The sequence below is a fragment of the Neofelis nebulosa genome, chromosome 5, assembly GCF_028018385.1.
Source record: "Neofelis nebulosa isolate mNeoNeb1 chromosome 5, mNeoNeb1.pri, whole genome shotgun sequence".
In the NCBI taxonomy this organism is placed as follows: Eukaryota; Metazoa; Chordata; class Mammalia; order Carnivora; family Felidae; genus Neofelis; species Neofelis nebulosa.
In genome coordinates, this window is record NC_080786.1 from 75774434 (window position 1) to 75796659 (window position 22226).

The window sequence follows — 22226 nt, forward strand, 5'->3', positions numbered from 1 at the left end:
TTTTAGCGTGGTCTTCGTTGCCTTCACATAACAGGTGCTTAGGCGGTGAATGAGGTAAAAGATTTGAAATATGTAAATTACACCAGCACCAAATCTTGTATATAAAATATTCTATGAAGGAAAAAACGGGGGCTTAAGAAATCACGTAGGTGACAGGACAAGATACAGGTCTCATTAGGAAATTTAAGTATAAAAAAAGGACAATTAAGTATGCACAAATATGAGGAACACACACATTATGGGATGATTACATAAGAATTCTCTTCCAAAACTGAACCTTCTTAGTTTCTTTAAATATGAAACTCTCTATCTGAATATATTTAAGTGCATTAGTGTTTAAACATGTACAAAATGAATGTGTAGTCTTTAGAGAGATGTTATACAAAGATTTCCATGTGCCTAGAAATTTCCATTAAACTAAAAAAACAAAAAACAAAAACAAAAAACACAACACTTTTTCTGTTTAAACATCCAGAACATAGCTCAGGAAGAGAATTGTGATCATCTTGCTCACTGGTATATCCCCAGTTTCTACTACAGTGCCTACTAGTCTAATCTGCACAAAAGACACTCAAATAGTGACTAAACAGAGGATATAGTACCAGATTCAAATCTGTAATTATTGAGAATTTTCCAATGCTTGATTAGGCTGTCTGGTTTTGAGGAATGGATACCCACTGTTCTGACTATGCTCTTGATTTGTAGTCTGTTCTAGTAAGTACAGTATATGTAAATGACCAATGGTTAAAAGCTATAGCCTGAAGTTTACAAGGCTCCATAAATTCTATTTTTTAAATTTTTTATTATTATAATAAAGTATTGTAAATACTTTATTATTTTGAGACAGAGACAGCGCAAGTGGGGGAAGGGCAGAGAGAGAGGGGAACAGAGAATCTGAGGCAGGCTCCACACTGCCCGCATGGAGCCCAACACAGGGCTCGAACCCACAAACCATGAGATCATGACCTGAGCCAAAATCAAGAGTCGGACACTCAACCGACTGAGCCACCCAGGTGCCCCAAGACTCTATAAATTCTAAATTAGACACAGATTAGTTAGTATTGTTTCAATGTTAACTTCCTGTCTTTGATCATTCTACTGTGGTTCTGTACTTAACAGTAGCGTAAAGGGTATATAAGAACTCTTTGTAATAATTTTGGACTTTTCCATAAGTCTAAAATTATTTCAAAATGAAGTTAAAGACTAAATTAAGAAAATTTACATTACAAATACTTACTGCACCAAGTGATGGTCCATATCTTCCTGTCGCGACTTTACACACATAACTGACAAAATTGGAAATAACGCCTGAGAAATAAGTCACATTTCAATAATTTTAGTGTAGTATAAAAATGGTTTCCACCCCACAGAGACTAACAATGTTGGATTTCTACCTGGATCAGTACAAGGTGCAGGTATGAATATTTATCCTATCACTTCAGATATTTTGTAAGTGTGACCAACTACACAACTTACTGAGTGACACAGGGTCCTTCACTTTACCTCTCAGTTCTCACTTTCCTTATCTATAACATAAAAGAGATTAGTTTCAAACTCACCAACTGTCAGGGAATCCTCTGGGCTGCACTCCAAACACTAAATCGGATTCTTGGGAACGGGACCAGGGAATCTATATTTTACCCAGCTTGCCAAGTGACTCTGCTGCAATTTAGATTAGATGCTCTTTTACAAGTCCCTTTGGCTCCAATGTCATCTAAGCTGAATGTGGCTCATTTTAAAAAACTTCCTGTAGAGCAGGAATTAATCATCTGAAACAGACCCATGTGTAACCTACAACAATACAACTAGTGCTTGGGGAAAAAACTATACACTTCTGGCACAGGCCAAAGATGTTGCTCAGTTTCTAGTTTTGAAGAACCAGCTACATGGGTATTTAACAATGACTAAGCACCCATTTTTGATGCCTTGTGGTAGATGTGTCTATTTAATCCTTTCTACAACCACTTGTCATGAGAGAGTATCATTATCCTCAAAGAGGTGTTACTATGGTCTTTTCTGCAGTATCACACAGCAAGTAGCAGAAATAAGATCCAGTAAAACTAGGTCTTCTGTCTTCAAGCTCTCAAGTGCTTTTTTTTCCATACTACAATATGACTACAGTATGATATACTGTTTTTTAAATAAAGGGATTTCAGGGACACCTCGCTGGCTTAGTGTGAAGAGCATGCAACTCTTGACCTCAGGGTTGTAAGTTCGAGCCCCATGTTGGGTGTAGAGATTACTAAAAAAAATAAACTTAAGAAACACTTTTAATAAAAAAAAGTAAACGAAGGGACTTCAGAAACAAATTTTCATGCCATGTGGTTTTTAATTCAATACATTTTGCAAATAGAGAGGTAAAATTTAACAGACCAATTGCCAGTTTAGTAGCATCTAGGAACCTGGAATCCTTTACTACCACTTCTAGTTGAAATAAGGAAACGATGATATCCCCAGGACCACAACTGGAGTGGCTCCAGACTAAGATATATGCTTTCAGAAAAGAGAAAAAACTCATTCTTGACGATCTTATTACAAAGCTCTGGTCTAAAATAAAGCTTTCTGGAAACTGAACACACTGTGGGAAATGAGCCTAAGGTTATTTAACAAAGATCCAGATGATTGAGACAGCCAGGAAGTCTGGGAAGAATTTATCTATAAAACGGTGGGCCTGAGCTAAAGTAGCCAAGGCCTAATGAGATAAAAATGACATGCTTAAATTCTCCACTGAGTCTTAACCCATCCTATCCTAATTTAAAACTAAACATACCTAAATAATCTAAGAAGAAATCGCGAAACAAGAAGCAGGAAAGCCAACAACCCCACCAGCCTGCGATGTCCTTCTCTACAGACAGTATGTATAATTCCCTACATACAATCCTCATATGTAGAATTCAGCTATGATCGTTCCCTTTGTTCCTTCTCCAGATAGGTTAGCGTGCTCGTACTCCAAAAGATCCTGAGATTAAAGCTTATTACCTGCAGATAAGTACACTGCCATGAACTGTTCTTGACCCAGAATGTTCACTATGCTGGAGGAGAAGCTCCACAAAACATACATATTTGCTGCCATGTGAAACAAGGAGAAATGACTGAACGTTGACAGCAACATTGGAGAACAAAGGACCTCTACAAGAGAAAGAAAAACAGTCTGGTAATCATAGGACACACAGCCATGACCTAAAAATTATCTACTTTTGATTTTTTTCATTATTATTATGACAACTCGAACATAGGAAACAAAAACAGAGCCAGTTCAAAAGCTTAAATAAGATGGTTTAAGGTAGCATTTTTTTGGGCGCCTGGGTGGCTCAGTTGGTTAAGTGTCCGACTGCAGCTCAGGTCATGATTTCACAGCTTGTGAGTTCAAGCCCCACATCGGGCTCTGTGCTGATAGCTCAGAGCCTGGAGCCTGCTTCAGATTCTGTCTCCAACTCTCTCTGTCCCTCTCCTGCTCATACTCCCCATCTCTCTCAAATATAAACAAACATTAAAAAAAATTTTTAAAGATAGCATTTTTCAAAGTGGTAAAAAGTTATCTTAAATCTCTCTCTTCTACTTAGTAAGCAACCAATAAAAATTCTCAGTTCAATGAAAGCAACTTGTCCTCGTGGCAAAAGTTAGAAAAAAGAATTAGTAAGTTATTTCAAGTACAGATATAAAGTTGTATATAATAATCTCCTCAAAGAGTGAACTTGTAGTGATCACGGATCTTACGTCATTAAAAAATACATATCTACTGGGGCGCCTGGGTGGCTCAGTCAGTTAGGCATCCAACTCTTGATTTCAGCTTAGGTCACGATCTCACAGTTGGTGAGATTGAGCCCCACATTAGGCTCTGCACTGTCAGATCCCACTGCTTGGGATTCTCTCTCTTTCTCCCTCTCTCTGCCCCTTCCCCCACTGGTGCTCTCTCTCAAAATAACAAACATTAAAAAAATAATACTTATCTGATATGTGCAAGGCACATTTTAGGTACTTGGGATATAACACTAAGAGAGATGGGGTCCTTTTCCTCAGGGAGCTTATAGTCTATTTTCTGGATATTACTTACAACTGTTGACAAGCAACTCATCCTCTGCATAGCATTTCAGTTAACACAAAGCTTATTTCTTTCATATTACCTCTATCTCAAAATAAAGTCATAAGTAGACTTACTTGAGGCTGGATTGGATGTGAAATATCTGATCATTGTCCGCTGTAGAGAAGGTACTCTCCATAAACAGAATACAAAAACATTCGCAGCTATGATACCTACAAAATAAAGATTTATAATTTAGGGAGGTTAAAAATTGGAATAAAGAAAGTCTGATCAAAAGTCCACCTGAATAAGATTTTCTACCACAATTATGTAAGAGTATTATATACTTGGGGCGGGGAGAGGATGAGCTAAGGGAAAGTAAGTGAAATCAATGTTTTTAAGTATCAAACTATGCCTTTGTATAGTCAGAAAATTCCTAGAAAATTGCAAATGCTCTAGAAGCTGACTTCCTTCGCTCAGATCCTTATTTTACTTTTTTTTTTTTTAATGTTTATTTTTGGAAAGATAGAGAAAATGAATGGGGAAGAGGCAGAGAAAGAGGGAGACACAGAATCCGAGGCAGGCTCCAAGCTCTGAACTGTCAGCACAGAGACCGATGCGGGGCTTGAACTCACGAACTGTGAGAACATGGCCTGAGCCAAAGTTGGATGCTTAACTGACTGAGACATCCAGGTGCCCCCTTATTTTATTTCTTCAGAATGGTTCACACTGTACCCAACAATCATCAGATCTATAATTATTGTTTGAAAATGGCCAAGCCAAAGACAACTAATGTACAGAATTGGGTTCTCTGGCTAAGACTAGAAAAGCTCTATTACATAGCATGCTTCTTTTTCCATAGGGAATAAAATACCTCTTAAACTTATGGAAACGCCTACGTATCAACTGGGTAAATAAAAATCCACTTGTCTGAGAAAATACATGTTAGATAAGAATTCAGGAATAATCTGGAATTTTGCAACTGCTTTTAAAACTGTTTACATGTAGGAGCTGGAGGACTGTTTGATTTTTCTCCAAGAACAGATGCTGCTAGAACTACCACTAAACGGAGGTTTATTATTTAATGATAGTTTCTTCACTAAAATGTGACTGAATAGTTAATTCTAAGTTATTCTTAAAAACTATGAACTTTAAAAACCACACTAATTGCAATGTACCACAACTCCGTGACCATATAGTAGGCACTCATCTACTTGAATTAATTAAAGGAATTGCTAGCAGGCAACTAGCCCTTTCAACTCCTTCAAGGACAATAAGCACGGATTCCAGCAACATTCTGGTAAGAGGATTTATTTTAGAAGATATTCATTGTATAATCCTCACCAGCTGTTACATCTTTAGCTCTCAGCTATCCCTTGGCATTACTAGTCTCTCCAGTTTTTCTCTCTCTTCTGAGAGGTAGGAAAGGAAGCTATTATTTTTCAGATTCTAAGACATCTCCTTTTTAATATCTGTAATCAGGATGCATCTTACAACTGGTGGTACGTCACAGATGAGCTAGAAACATTTTTTTCTCCATGGCACATGAAATGGTATTTTGTTGTATTTAACTGAATTGGTTCCATTAATTTTATCATATGTCTTACTAGTGGGGACTGACAGCTGTTATACATTTTCAGTAAACAACCAACTAGAACTCCTCCAAAGATGGTGAGAGGAACAGTATTCATGAAAGGATGGGAAAAAGGGGTCATAAGGAAGGCAAGTACGAGTACTATGTATACCTCCCAATGAGGAGCCTGGAACCCTGGAACAAGGGAGGTGGGGAGAGGAAGGGCGGAGTCTCCGAAGACAGAGGAACAGACCAGGTTTATTCTATGAAAGTGAGCAGTGATTTATTTAACATCTTTATTACCCAAAGATTCCTCTAAGGTCTAGGTTGCTGTACATAGTGACTGGTATCTCAGGGTAAGGAGGACCTGAGAAGAGTTTGGCCCCAGGCTGCCATGATCATGAAAATAATTGGGGCTATACAATTTGCTCCAATTGTGGTACACTGCAAAGAAAGCAAAATGGGGTCCTTGATCCTGCCTGCTAGGCTGAAAAATGGCAACAACTACTCTGCATGTTCCACAGGCTACTTTCTGAAACCAGTGACATACAGCAGACAGTTCTGGAAACTGCAAGCAGCATAGTACCGCAGAGTCTAGTCTCTGACTGAAGAGATTACAACTAGGGAAAAGCCTTGAGAAGGGGAGAGATAACGAAACATATCAAGGTGAACAGTAGCCGAAGAGTTAATATTGCCAAATTCTCACCCCAAAGAGGCCTTTTTGGTAAATTAAGACAGAATATCAGCACCAGTACACGCTGTACTTAAAACTCTCACTTCATAGGGGCACCTGGGTGGCTCAGTCGGTTAAGTGTCCGACTTCGGCCCAGGTCATGATCTCACAGTTTGCAAGTTCGAGCCCCATGTCAGGCTCTACGCTGACAGCTTGGAGCCTGGAGCCTGCTTCAGATTCTGTGTCTCCCTCTCTCTCTCTGCACCTCCCCAGTTCATATGCACACTCTGTCTCTGTCAAAAATAAATAAACTTTAAAAAAAACCCAAAAAACAAAAAACTCTCACTTCATAGACCTGTGGTCTACAGTTAAGAATCCCATCAGTAAACAACTGAACATACATACCCAAATTATGTACACAAATTACTGTAATTCATTCTAAAATACACTAACAAATTTTAAATGAGAAAAGCAAAATGCAGTTATTTTCCTTGATGCACATCCCATTTTGAAGGCCAATTATAGATGAAAAAACTGAGGCTCTAAGTAAGAGATATAAATTTTTAGAGAGCCAAATTCAGTGGCCAAGCCACAATTCCTAATCTAGGGCTCTATTATACACAGACATAGGTAGCCAATAGGATTTCTTTTGATCTTGGTCACTCTAGGATTTCAGATCAAAGGGCTCTTTATCTAGGAAACAGCAGGTTGGTCCCCAGAAGCCAGTGAATAGGACAGGATGTGAGGTAATCCTAGGCCTGAGGCAGCACTGCACGTTGCCTAAAGGCATGGATAAAGGAATCCAGCTGAACTGACTGTCCTACTTATAACTTAGGGAAGAGGCCCCTAACCTCTCAGCCTCAGTTTTCTCTTCTGGAAGATAGGGCTAATAAAATCTACCTTAAACAGTTGAGTGTGATGAAATGAGAAAGCACAATTAAATGCAGCAGTCACACGGTGAAAACCCATAAATGAAAACTATGGTAGAAAGGGAACAGCCTTCTCCAGTCTGAATCCTACATATGCCACTTAGTAGAGCTTTGTGGTCTGAAGCATTTCATCTCCTTCACCTCAGCTTCATTTGTAAAATGAAGATAAATACCTCATATACCTTACAAAAGTTGTAGTGAGGCTTAAACAAAATACCACACATGCCTAGTATGCAGAAGCTCACATAATGGTTCCCTCCTTACCCTTTGAGAAATAAAACTGCTTAAGGTCTTTGTATCTCCATTTACAGCGAGTGTCACTTGCCTCCTCCCTACTCAGTCAACTCTTGAACAAGCTCGACACCGCTGATTTAAGACTGCTGCTGGCTCAACACCTACCTTTACCAAAAAGGAGGCAATGGATTACATCAATGAAAATAATGAAGTAAGGACCTTGAAAAATTCTCCCCTTCACAAAACAATGAAAAATTGGCAAAAAGCTGTCAGAAGCAACTTTTTCACAGTTCTGGAAACTAGCTAAAAGCTTGCAGCAACTCAACATTTAAGGAAAATGGCTGAATCTCAAGAAGAACAGCAACTCTGGGGCACTTTAGCTTGCCCTGGTCCCATCCTCCACTTTCCAGCTATACGTTGAAGCTATAATCTATGAAAACAATCCACATTTCTCGTACAGCCTAGCAAGCACTAGAGATAGTACAATGGAGCTGGAACTCTTTCAAAGCGTCATTCCCAAAGAACTATTATTTGATGTTATAATATTTCCCTGCAAAGCCCCACTTGCAAGGCTGTCTATATATGACTTGACTGAGAGCTCAAGTACACAATTCCTTTTTCCAGGGGGCACTTGTCAAAAACAATTACAGGCAAGTGTTTTAAGTCCATGGCTACCTGCAGTGGGGGATAATATTTGGAGTAAACAAGAGACCAAACAAAAATCTTAAAAGGAAAAGCTGAGGAATGAGATGTCCATAGGAGCTTATAAAACCTCAATATATTCCTGGGATCTTGTACACCACAAGCCTAACAAGAAAATAACATAGATGATCCTAACAATAGAATCCCAAAATATATGAAGTAAAAACTGAACTCAAGAGAAATAAACAGTTTAACAATAATAGTCGGAGACTTCAATACCTTATTTGCAATAAGAGAGGAGATCATTGGCAAGGAAACAGAAGACTTGAACAAAGCTATAAACCAGCTATGCCTAACAGACATCTATAAAACACTCAACACGAGACAATACATTCTTTTCAAGAGCACATGTAACATTATCCAGGATAGACCATATGTTCAGCCACAAACAAGTCTCAATAATTTTTTTTCTTTTAAAGTTTTATTGATTTATTTGGGGAAGTGGTGCAGAGAGAGGGAGAGAGATTCCCAAGAATCTGTCGGTGCTGAGCCTGACAACAGCGGAGAGCCTGAAGTGGGGCTTGATATCACAAACCATGAGATCATGACCTGAGCCAAAATCAAGAACTGGATGTTTAACCGACTGAGCCACCTCAAAAAATTTTTAAAACACTGAAATTATACAATTACATTCTCTGATCACAATGAACTGAAATTACAAATCAACAAGACATAGGGAAAGTCACAAAGATGCAGAGATTAACACACTCCTAAATAACCAATGGTCCAAAGAAGAAATCGTAAGGGAAATCAGAAAATACTTTGAGATGAATGAAAACAAAAATATAACAGGGACTGAATTATGTTCAGTGGGTTAAGCAACCAACTCTTGATTTTGGCTCAGGTCATGATCTCACACTTTGAGCACAGAGCCTGCTTGAGATTCTCCCTCTTTCTCTGCCCCTCCCCTGCTCACACTCTGTCTCTCTCAAAATAGACTTAAAAATTAAAATATAAATAAATAAAAATAGGCAAAGGACTGCAATAGACATTTATCCAAATATAATGTTCAAATAGCCAACAAGCATACGAAGAGATGTGCAACATCATTAACGATTACAGAAATACAAATCAAAACCACAATGTGTTACCTCACCCACCTATTAGGACGGCTGCTATCAAAAAAACAGAAAAGGAAATAGTGCTGGTGAGGATGTGGAGAAATTAGAACTCTTATGCACTGTTGGTGGGATTGTAAAGTAGTGCAACCACTATGGAAAACAGTATGGAACTTCCTCAAAAATATTAAAAATAGAACTACCATATAATGCAGCAATTCCACTTCTGGGTATATATCCCAAAGAACTGAAAGCAGGGTCTCAAAGAGGTATTTGCACATCCATCTCCACAGTAGCACTATTCACAATAGCCAAGAGGTAGAAGAAACCTAAATGTCTATCAATGAGTGAATGCATAAACAAAATGTGATATATACACACAATGGAATAAAGATATACACCCAATAGCCATAAAAAGGAAGGAAATCTTATCACACACTACAACATGGATGAACTCTGAGGGCATGCTAAGTGAAATAAGCCAGTCAAAAAAGATAAATACTGTTTGATTCTACTTAAATAAGGTATATAATCAAATTTGTAAAAATAGAGTGGCATGATGGTTACCAGGGACTGGGCGGGGGGGGTGCAAAGTTGTGTAATTGGCATAGAGTTTCATTTTTACAAGACAAAACAGAGTTCTACAAATGTTTCATAACAATGTAAACATACCTAACACTATTGAATTGTACACTTAAAAATGGCTAACATGGGGGTGCCTGGGTGCCTCAGTCAATAAAGCATCTGACTTTTCAGAGCCTGTTTCAGATTCTGTATCTCCCCCCTCTCTGCCCCTCCCATGCTCATGCTATCAATAAATGTTAAAAAAAAAAAAATGGCTAACATGGTATATTTTGTTTTTACCACAATTTAAAAGTTAGAGTACCATATGACCCTATGATTCGACTCAAGGTATATTAGCAAAAGAAATGACAACATGTCTACATGAAAATGTATACACAAAAATCCACAGCATTATAATAACGAAAAAATGGAAATAACTCAAACGTCCATCAACAGATAAATAAACAACATAATGGAATATTCAGCCACAAGAAGAAATGAAGGACTGATACATCATGCCACAACATGGGTGAACCTTGAAAACATTACACTAAGTGAACAAAGCAGACACAAAAGGCCACATATGTGATTCCATTAATATGAAATGTCCAGAACAGGCAAATCCATAGAGAAAGAAAATAAATTAGTGTCTGCCTAGGGCTGAGGGGAGGAGGGGAATGGGGAGTGACTGCTAATAGGTATGGAGTTTCTTTTTGGGATGACAATGTCCTGGGATGATGACAGTTGCACAATACTGTGAATACAATAAGAACCACTCAAGTGGTTCTGCATACTTTTATGTGGCAAATTATAAGATATGTGAATAATATCTCGATTAAAAGAAATATATACTAATTTGGGAATCCTGCTTGGTTCAATAATCTCAGTCCATTTTCCTCCTTAGCCCAACGAAGGTAGTACAACCTTTTTTTTCTCTTTTCCTAAAAAAGGACCCACTATCCCACTTGGGGTTCAGTAGCTAAGTACAGGATCCCCTCTGCTGATAAGGTGGGCCAGCTCACCACTCCACAGCTTCTCTATCTGAAGGAAGCTAAACCTGGCCAGTCCAGACACTGACTCGTATATACAACCATGACAACCAAAGAACTGAACTCAAGTGGCCCCTACCTCAGGTTCCCTAGGAACCAGGACTACAGGCACAGGGACCATCCTGTTGGCTTCACACAGTGACTACAATTTCTCTTCCTGGGCAGTATGGACAAAACTAGTTAAGGACTGGTCCCACAGCTTTCTAGAGTCAAGAGAAAATCCAGAAAGACTACCCATCTTCAATCCTCCTGCCGGGAGACAAATAGAAACTGATAGGGGTAGATGAAAAGAATAGGGCAAATCCACAATAAGGGAGACAAAGACCTTTACAAACTAACCACAAAAGGGGTTATTTCTCTGCACCCTCCCTGCAGATGAGAATATGTAACCTCCTCTGTGAGCAACTTTTAGAAATAAAGGACTTATTTAAACTCTGTATGTTAATGGAGGATGTTTACATTGGTATACATCTTCAAGACAACTTTGACAATACGTAAAATTTTAAACATAAATACTCTTTGATCCAGCAAATCTATTTCCAGTAACTCATCCTAAAAATTAACTTGCAAAAGAGTACAAATATCTCTATATAAGGATATTCACTGCAGTGAATATAGAAGACTATAACCTATTGAAATATCCATTAATAAAAGACTTGCTACATAATATTCATTTCCATGAGTTACTACAACGTTATTAAAAAAGAACATTCTGAGCCCAAGGTGCTGGTAATTTCCATTTCTTGATAGGGTGCTAATTACACGGATGTACTCAGTTTGTGAAAATTAGTTGTACATCTGAAATGTGCATGTTTTTCTATGCACATTATACCTCAATAAAATATAAAGAAGCAATAGACCTACTTGTATTGATACAATGTCCTTTAAAATATCAAGGGAATAAAAAAAAAAGGTGCAGAGAAGTATAAATGCCTATTTAGAAATAGATGCTTGGGGCGCCTGGGTGACTCAGTCGGTTAAGCGTCTGACTTCGGCTCAGGTCATCTCACGGTCTGTGGATCTGAGCTCCACGTTGGGCTCTGTGCTGACAGCTCAGAGCCTGGAGCCTGCTTCAGATTCTATGTCTCTCTCTGACTCTCCCCCGCTTGTGCTCTACCTCTCAAAAATGAATGTTAAAAAGAAAAAAATGTTTAAAAAAAATAGATGCTTTAATAGAACATACAAGTTTAACTAAAAAGGAGTGGTTGTTATGGGGACAGAAACTGCATCACTGGAAGTCTACAGTGAGAAAGACTTATTTTTCACTTGATATATTCTTTACCACTATTTCAATCTGTTTGCATGCACATTTATTCATTTTACAATGGCAAAGACTAATCTAAGTAGCCAAAAAAGGGCTCCCTTTTATCCCAGCCATCCTATGCCAACCTGCCATTTCGGGACAATTTGCTGCAATTTGGGCTGTCAATAAACACCCAAATACCTGGGATGGGAGTAGGCAGTGTGGTTCACCAGAAAGGTAATTTAGTGATGATCTGCTATAGTTGAAAGTGAAAAGACGTAATCAAAAGTCTATTATTTAAACTAAGAAGGAGTGTGTTCCCCATCTCCAGCTAAAACTGTGTGATATCAGACAAGTTATTTAACCTCTCTGAGCCTCAGTTACCCATTCTGAACAATAAGGACACCACTAACAGGGCTCTTTCAATGAAGACTAATAATAAGGATAACAGTATGTATGTAAAGTACCTATCCTAGTACTTGAAGCCTAACTGGCACTCAACCATTAGTTTTTTCTTTACCCTATAAAAATAACTTGTCTGAAGACTGAGAAACCACGAGTTTCAGGAAAAACAGTGACAAATTAAAAGGTTAAGATTAACTAGAAGACCAAGTAAACACTGCCTTATGAACAACTTCAGGAACAGGGAAGCAGACCTTAATCTAGGAAGTATAGCTCAAAATCTTTGAAAGGTATAAGGGGAAAGAAAATTGAAACTAAAAAATAAAGTAATCCTGGTAGAAGCAGAAAGCAAAGGAAAAACAGACTTTAGGGGCACCTGGGTAGCTCAGTAGGTTAAGTGTCTGAATTTGGCTCAGGTCATGATCTCATGGCTCATGAGTTTAAGTCCCACATCAGGCTCTCTACCATCAGCACAGAGCCTGCTTAGGATCCTCTGTCTCCCTTTATACTCTGCCCCTCTCCTGCTTGTGCACGCGTGCTCTCTCTCTCTCTCTCTCTCTCTCAAAAATAAACAAATGTTAAAAAAAAAAAAAAAAAATAGACTCTAGAAGTTGGGGCAGAAGGGTCAAGGCCCTGGGGTAGCAGTGCCTAAACTTTGGAGCTGACAATAGATATGGACGGGGCATTGTTTTCTCCAGTCTTCTCTTCCCATCCTCCTCCTTCCTGTCTCCTCCTTCATCAGATACAATAATTTGGTAGGTTCTTCTCGCTCAGCTTTACCAAATAGTAAAGTAAGCATTCTGCTGGGTTAACAGGAAAACCAGGCAAGTGTCTGAAAGCTAGAAAGGTAGAGGAAATCTTCTCCTTAGAGGTTGCCTAGGGACTTCAAGTACAGGTTTAAAAGCCTTGCAGATCAACGCAACAGAACAGGAGAAGAGCTTAAGTGTAAAAGCATCAGGCACAAGTCTAACCTGAAGAATGCTATCTGATGCACCTACAAATACCAAGTGAACATATAAAAACTGTTCAAAGAAATGTGAAGTTTGGGGAGAGATTTCTGTGTAGTAATTAAGATTAATACCAAAAATTTAAAAAAAAATCCCCAAAATAACCAAACAAGGAGGAAAAACAAGGAGCAAGACCAGTTCTCTAGCACACTTGAAAAAGGGATTCCCAGGGACAGGTTGAGATTGAGTCAAAACCAGGGATTCCAAACTGGACATCATCAACTCTAAGGCAGGGAGGTTTTTCACCTCATCACTGGACTCTACCTTAACAATAAATTACAGGTATCCTTTATGATTTGTTCTTATCTAAACCTAGGAACCAAAGAGATATGGGTAAATCTGAGATACCCCTTGCTATCTCAAGCTCGGGAACCAAACATTTCCTATGCCTCAACTATGTGCCTGGACTTCCTATATCCAAAATCTTGCCATCCAAATTCAGGAGCTCATTAGATTCAGACAGCAAGGAGTCCTTATGTAAAATGTTCAATGTAACAATCAGACATCCTTAACCTACCAGAGCTTTCATGTTGCCACTACCGAGGAGTGAATACTACAAAGCAAAGAAACACACTGGTCTCAAAGAGCTTTGAAAGGACTTTTCAAGTTCTTTCAAAATTCAAAAAGGAAAACAAAACAACAACAACAGAAAGCATGTGCTATCCAAGAAAGAGAGTGGTACAGAGTCAATCTGTCACCCCATAAATCAGTCCTCAAATAAAATCAGGAGCTAAGCCAACCTCATTTAGGATCAGCCCAAAGGAAGCAACTGGGAGAGTTAAGCAAGGTAAGCTGGATGAATGGATACTTCTGAAGAAACAAGACGTAACTGTAATCGTGAGAATAGCACATAAACATGAGACTCTTAGTATATAGTTAACTTATTAAACATTACTAACAAATGTTGTATAGCTAGACTCACTGCTACCAAAATAATTATTTCCTACAACAGAAGTCTGAGGTGACGCTGAATGGATCAAAGAGCATTTCCTCAGCTTTTAAAGTCACTTAGATAACTTCACAATAAGGATTTGGCATGACTGCTCACGTTTATGTGGTTCAAAATACTTTACATACAAGCTGCTAGTTAGATTAAAAACATCTGTCTATTCCTACTGCTACATCCTATGTGCCAAATAAATTATTAGACTAAAAGAAAAGAAAAAAGCTAGGGGAAATTCTGATTTTCAGTTATCTCCAAATACCAATTTCTTTGAATACGCTATGCACTGGCATGAGAAATATTTTATTTTTTTTAATGTTTATTTTGAGAGAGCACATGTGCGAGCAGGGGATGGGCAGAGAAAAGGGGAGAGAGAATTCCAGGCAGGTTCCACACTGTCAGCACACAGCCCAACATGGGCTCAATGAACCGCTAGATCACAACCTGAGCCAGAACCAAGAGTCAGATGCTTAACCAACTGAGCAACCAGGCAGGCACCCCTGGCATGAGAAATATTTTAAATTCTGACCCCAAGTTTCTTCAAATATTTAATGGCATAAAATCTGAAAATGTCAAAGGAAATCAAAACTTTGCTATCCCAAGGAAATACTGGTAATTTTGGTTACTTTCAGAGAACAAGCAAACAAACCAAAACTCTCCTGTTAATCCCAATGGAAAGAGATGTATTAGTATAGAGCTATCTTGAAAGGTATCATATTTATTAAACCTCACTGACTAATCAATTCTACAGTATGGCAATATACTTTTGAAAAATCTCAATCCTTTGATTCAAGAGTCCATTTAACATTCATTCACTTAACAGATTTTCATCAAGTGCCCTTACTGTGTGTGCAAGACATGTGCTAGTTGCTACAAAAAGTGAAAAAAAAAAAAAATCTCACCGTTGTCCTTTAGGATGCTGCATGCACAATTACTAAGGCAGGCTGTGTTATAAATGATTAAAAAGTGCAATGAGTTCAAAAAAATGAAAGCACTTCTGTTACCAGCAAGACTCCCTGAACTCAGGAAACTCCCAGAAGCTTCTGCCTAATGGTCACTTTCATCTTTTAGATACTAACGAACTGCTGTAACAGGAGAAGAAACATGTGAGGGGAAGCCTGTACAGACAAATCACAAAGTGCCTTCTCAATATTCATCTCAAGCCCTGATGAAAGGAGCTGCTTACCCCTGTCAGAGAGTCATGGCTTTGGAAATTATTCCCCATGGTCTCCTTATTTGTACAAATAAGGATAACCTTGTGAGGCAACTCCACCTGTGTAGTCGGTCTATAGCTCAGCAAGGAGCAGACCCACTTCAGTCCAGTAACATTTCCTATGAGAAGAAATGTCTGAAGCATAAGCTTAAAAAACCAGCTCAGGTTCCAACAAGGAGACAGAAAAAGTAAACCTTCCAGACAGAGGAAAGAGTCCAAAGGAAGAAAATAAGCACCTTTTCTCCACTTAGGTAGGTAAAAAAATTGAGTACCATTAAGACTAACTGTATTTGAGAAAAAGCAGTATTTTGCTATTTTTCTAGGAAGATTTTTTTTCCTATCCGTACAATTGTTAAACTTTCAAATCCATTTCCCCAAATTTCTCAAGTAACTAAGTCCATAAAATATTGTGTTAAGTGTTACTTTGAAAAGCCAGCTTTGTCTGTCATAAAGATTTACAAAGAACAAAAATTAAATTATCATGGTGACATGCATGGCATGCTTATATTTATTCAAAGAGGATTTTATAAACAGCATGGTAAAGAGAAAATCAGCTTCAGAATGAGACAGACCTGGGTTTTGCAACTTAGCTCTACTACTTACTAGCAGTGTGACCTTTGGAAAAGTTCCTTCTCTGAAAGCCATTCCTTACTGGTAAAAAGGGAGATAACTACCCGGTAAACAACCCTGTGAGGTAGGGAAAGAATGTGTATAAAGCATTCTGCATAAAGAAGGTGCTTAATCAATATCCCCTTTAATTTCTTTAATAGGGAAGTAATAAATACAACCTATTACACAAGCTAGGATTCTACAACAAAGATAGATTATTTGATCAGTGTCATACTACGTCAAAATTAGAAAGCAATTGACCCACAGCAGCACGTATACCATTATGCCACACTACTTGTTATACTATTACATTAGCCTGAAGGTACAGAGACTCTGTCTTCTAAACCACTGGTGAGCAGAGTACAAAAGCCATTGACTGTGACATACTGTACCTTTTGGTTTGATTTCTCTTCCCTTGAATGGCTAAAACGTGTAAGCTAACACAAACCTGTCACAGTCCGCTGGCCATCACTTAGGTTATTCCACCACTTGTTAATCTAAAACAGAAGGAAAATTGCCTATCACCATATGGTAAATACTTTCAGGCTAGGAAAATGAAAAGCCAGAGAGAAAAAGCTTTGTGCATAAAAAGATTCCTCATGTGTAAAAATACCCATAAACAGGGACGCCTGGGTGGCTCAGTCGGTTAAGAGTCGACTTCAGCTCAGGTCACGATCTCATAGTTCCTGAGTTCAGCCCCATGTCAGGCTCTATGCTGACAGCTCAGAGTCTGGAGCCAGGAGCCTGCTTCGGATTCTGTGTCTCCCTCTCTCTCTTCCCCATCCCTGCTTGCACGGTCTCTCAAAAATGAATAAACGTTAGGAAAATATTTTAAACTTACCAATAAACAGACATAATAAATATGTGGCAAAACAGAAAAGCAGGTGCTTTATAGCTAGCTCACATTCTCTACAGAGAGACTGTCTAGCTCTGGGACATCAGACAAATTACTCCTAAACTTGTTATCTGACATATGAAATGCAGACAGTAAATAGACCAGTGGCAGTACTGCTGTGAGAAATATCAATAACATAAAGCACCTAGCACACTATCAGATGTAGATAGGTATCAAATTTAAGTGATTATTCACCAAGGTCCAATCTAGTTGTAGAATCCTAACCAAGAATATTTTCTAAAATTACCTTTTAAGGTATGATAATTTGAGGTTTAGAAAAAAAGACACACATCAAAATAAGCCTAGGATTTGCTTTACAGTAATCAGTGGTGGGGAGAGAAGGGAAACAAAGTTGGCCTTGTGTCAATAATCACTGAAGATGGATGACAGGGGTTCATTATATTTTTCTTTATTAAATCTGTTTGAAATTTTTCCATGACTAAAGTTTTAAAGTAAAAAATATATCTTTTTTAAGTGTATTTGAGAGAGAGAGAGAGAGAAACAAAACAAAACAAAACAAAACAAAACAAAACCACGCACAGAGAGGGGCAGAGATGGAGAGAGTCCCAAACAGGTTCCGCACTATCAGCACTGAACCCAACATGGGGCTCGATCTCACCAACCAGGAGATCGTGATTGACCTGAGCTGAGATCAAGAATTGGATGCTTCATCAACTGAGCCATCCAGGTGCCCCTAAAAAACAAATTCTAACTATGAAATTGAACCATACTTTGTATACCAATACAGAAAGAAATCCAACGTTAAAAAAAAAAAAAAAGTTACAGATCAGTATGTATATTGATGCATATACAATGATTCCATTTTTGTATTTATAATTCAATTGTGTATGAGCTTTCAGACCTTACTCCCTACAATATATAGTGGTGTGGCAGGGGTTCCCAGGGCTTTTGCTCTCCATGTTATATTTATGTATCGTTTTAATTTTCTTTAATGGGCATGGATTTTATATTTTATAATCTATCATTTGTTTACCTAGTATAGACAAATCCATCTTTGGAAAAGATTATGTATATTGCTTGTGTCACTTTTCACCATTCTAAAGAACCAACTGGGCCATCAAAACTTTATAATACAGCCATGTGCTGGAAACCCATAGCATTCTAAGGAATCCAAGATTATGGAACAGGTCAGTGTGATTACCTCCTCAAACATATTGTACTGAATAAATCACTGTTAACTATTGTAGCTTTCACCTGCAAATATTACACCCACTGTCCTTCTGACACCAAGCCTCTCTAAAACAGGTATGGCTCATGCTACTTGCATGTCTATGGGGAAACGAAGAATGAATACTTCTTTGTACTTTGAAGAACGCTGAATTATCATTAGGAGAAAATTAAGCGGACATCAATCTTCTCTCCCAAGTAGAGAGGCATGTGTCACACACAAAAAAACCAAAGGTGCTTGAAAACCAAATGAACCTGGATCCACATATTAACTTAAGGCCTCAGTGCTCAATAAGTATTGTCAAATGACATAAATATATTTTATTTGAAAGGCAATATTTGTAAAACAAAAAAACAGTTAAGAAATTGAAAGAGGGTCACCAACTTACATGTGAAATAATGAAAAGTTCTAAAAGCTCTGTATTTGTACCCTTTTCTTGCATCCTCATGCCCTGAGCAGTTAGAAATAGAGGGTATTTACCATGTCACCAAGCTTTTTAAAATCGACATAATAGGCGTGCCTAGCTGGTGTGGTCAGTGGAGCATATGACTCTTGATCTCAGGGCTGTAAGTATGAGCCCCACACTGGTGTGTAGAGATTACTTAAAAATGAAATCCACATACTATTTCTATACCTGAAGCATAAATGTTTTGAAAAACTGCCTATGATTCTAATATGGACTCTAAAATAATCCAGCAAGGTGATACAAAACAGTAGCCCTTCAACTTTAGTAGGGCTGAGAGAGACACCACAACATTAATTTTTAGCAACTTGATTTTTGATACATGTGGGTAGAGGTACAAACTTCCTGGAACACTGTCAAGTACAATACTGCCAGACATACAAAGCATAAGTAAATACTCACCACAATGAAATGACTCTAAAGAAGAATATTAAATTCACTAACTACATATTTGCTGATCTAAAGGTCGTCAGTCACTAAAAACACTTCACAAATAACCAGACTTCAAAATTTATGATCAACTAGAAGAAAGCCATGTTTATCTTTACCTCCTTTCTGAAGTCTCCTTCCTTCTGTGGTCTTATGCTATCCAACCAATCAGCTTTTATACCATCAAAATAACTCTGGACCCTGGATTTCAGTGATTCATATTGCCAAATGGCAGCTGATCCAAATGCACAGCCTGTAAACTACATAAAATTAATATATCACAAAATAAATTCAAAAGAGAAAGACCTACACATAGTTCCAAGGACAATATTTCATTTTCATTGCTTCTTACAAAGCAACAGAAGGAACAGGAACATCTGGCACAGTAAAACCTATTAGGTGAAAAGAATATTTAACTGTTCCCACATTTTATTAACTCCACAGTACCCTGGAGCCTGTTTACAGCCAGAAATTTTCAAATAAAATTCAAAGTATCAACTTAGAGTATCACATGAAAAGTTACCCCAAATAAGAGGCCCATAAGTTTCTTCTCCAGGGCTTACATAAATGAACCAGATTCTAATAGTAATTATTAAATTCACATTCTCCTGTAATCATTCATGACCCCAGATACCCAGATCCTTTAAATCCCCCTCCACTTGCCTTTAAGATAGACCAAATAGGACAAACAGTACTTCAACACTACACCAGCAGCAAGTTAGGTGACTCCTAGTGACATGAGCACTTACCCCAACAGTGAAAAACAAGGGCTTTATAAGGGTCCTTATAGGATAGGGAGAAGGATAAAAGACTGTTTCTTCTACAGGAGGAATCAAAGCACTCCTCTTGTATGTTTCACCAGTTGTTCCAGTGTCTGATCTTCTAGGTTCAACCTTCCTGGGTGCTTTTCTGAATCCACATTTTTGCTGAATAAAAAAGTTAAACCTTTAAGGGGAAAATAAGAGATTACCAAGAGCACTGTCTTGGAAACATCAACCTCTATGAGCCTCACCCCTGGCCTGCCATCATCAACATCTTAGTTCATTCTCACTCTGTAGCTCCAAAGAAGCCAAGATGCCTACTCCCAGGTAGAATTCAAAGTCAAAACACTGAACCGTGCCTTTCTAGAAAAATATAGCAACTTTATTTATTTTTTATTTTTTTTAAATGTTTTAATTTATTTTTGAAGGAGAGAGAGAGGGACAGAGCATGAATGGGGGAAGAACAGAGCGAGAGGGAGACACAGAATCCGAAGCAGGCTCCAGACTCCAAGCTGTCAGCACAGAGCCCGAAATGGAGTCTGAACTCACGAACCGTGAGATCATGACCTGAACCGAAGTCGGACACTCAACCGAGCCACCCAGGCTCACCCAGGTTTTGTTGTTTTGAGTCCTCATAGCTCGACCTCAAAATATTTGACACTATCGATGATACTTACCAGCTCTGCCTAGTTCCCGTAAGATTGCATTCCCTATTCTTCAAATTCACTTTCCTCATGGCTCTTTTTTCCTATCCCTTAGTGACAGATATTCTCAAAGGCTCCAATAGTTCCTCTACACACTCTCCATTCAACCGATACAAATCTCTTTTTTTTTCTTTTGTAAAACTGTAACTTCTCCTAAGTAGACAATGTAGAATCCCCTTTCTGTTTGTTCCCATTGTACTCTAAACATACCATCTTTCCAGACTCAAAGCTCCTTGAAAGCAGAAATCGGAAAGGCCTTCCAAAACTTTGAAGAATAAATGTATTTCTGTGGCCTGGATGACTTGTAAGTAAATGATTCAAATATATTTCTTTAGTCTTAACTTCCATCTTCTATATTGTATTTCCAACCATATACTGAATATTTCCATTTGGATATGCTCCCAATTACTTTAAAACCAATGTATTAAAAGAAAACTCCACCTCTATAAACAGCTCCATTTTCTGACATCCTCAATCTTTTTCTTTTTAATTAATTTATTTTTTAATTTACATCCAAGTTAGTGCAACATGTAGTGCAATAATGACTTCAACAGTAGATTCCTAATGCCCCTTACGCATTTAGACCATCCCCGTACCCACAGCCCCTCCAGCAACCCTCAGTTTGTTCTCTATATTTAAGAGTCTCTTATGTTTTGTCCCCCTCCCTGTTTTTATATTATTTTTGCTTCCCTTCCCTTATGTTCACCTGTTTTGTATCTTAAATTTCTCATATGAAGTCATATGATATTTGTCTTCCTCTAATTTCACTTAGCATAATACTCTCTAGTTCCATCCACGTAGTTGCAAATGGCTGACATCCTCAATCTTTTGGAAAGACCACAGTTCTTTCAATCACTGAGGTTAAAAAATCTAGATGTCATTTTGGAGTTCTCTCTCTCCTTTACTCTTTCCGTCCAATGAAAAACAAACTCTGTCAAATAAAAATATTTTTTTCATTCTTAGTCCCTCACCTCATGCCTGGATTACAGCAACAGCTTACTTAACTCCAAACATTTTATCTTAACGTATTGTTTTTTCTCCTACCACTTTTTCTCATTCAACAGTTCCTCAAATGCCTCTTCAGAGGGCCAAAAATCTCTCCCCAGTTCCAATACAACTCCTTAGTTCATCCCTTCTGACTTGGAATACTCTACTATTTTCTAACAGGTCTCATTGCTTCTAATATTGTCCCACTCCAATTCATCCTCCACATTTTATTAAGCACAAATGTAATGTCATTCTCCTGCTCTAAACCCCACAATAATTTTCCATTCTTCCATCAAACTCAACAGGCTACTCCTCTGTCTGGTACCTCCCTTTGGTACCTTTATCTCCTCCTCCAGGAAGCCCAGAGTGGGGGTCTCCTTTGGACTCCTAGAGTCCCAAAGCAACCTGTATAGACTCTTTTACTTAGGTCAACTATTGCCTCTACCACAACTGGACAATTTTGTATTCACTGTACCTCTATCACTAAGCCCAGTCCTTAACAAAGGTCAATAATTATATTAGAAGAAGGAGGTCAAGAATGATTGTTAGTTCTATTAAGAATAACTGAAAGGAAGATG

At 38.2% G+C, this 22226-nt stretch overlaps 1 protein-coding gene across 2 annotated transcripts in view; it reads right to left on the reverse strand.

Moving 5' to 3' along the window:
• Positions 1 to 22226, reverse strand: part of PARL (presenilin associated rhomboid like) — a 50236-nt gene that overhangs the window by 16837 nt on the left and 11173 nt on the right. The window contains exons 2-7 of one of the 2 annotated variants that reach the window (XM_058730641.1): positions 19946 to 20141; positions 19316 to 19456; positions 16669 to 16717; positions 4159 to 4254; positions 2980 to 3129; positions 1238 to 1308 (exon numbers count right to left, since the gene is read on the reverse strand). In XM_058730641.1, the coding sequence (XP_058586624.1) occupies positions 1238 to 1308; positions 2980 to 3129; positions 4159 to 4254; positions 16669 to 16717; positions 19316 to 19456; positions 19946 to 20141 (703 nt within the window). The remainder of the gene's footprint in view (positions 1 to 1237; positions 1309 to 2979; positions 3130 to 4158; positions 4255 to 16668; positions 16718 to 19315; positions 19457 to 19945; positions 20142 to 22226) is intronic. The other variant, XM_058730642.1, reaches the window with a different exon arrangement.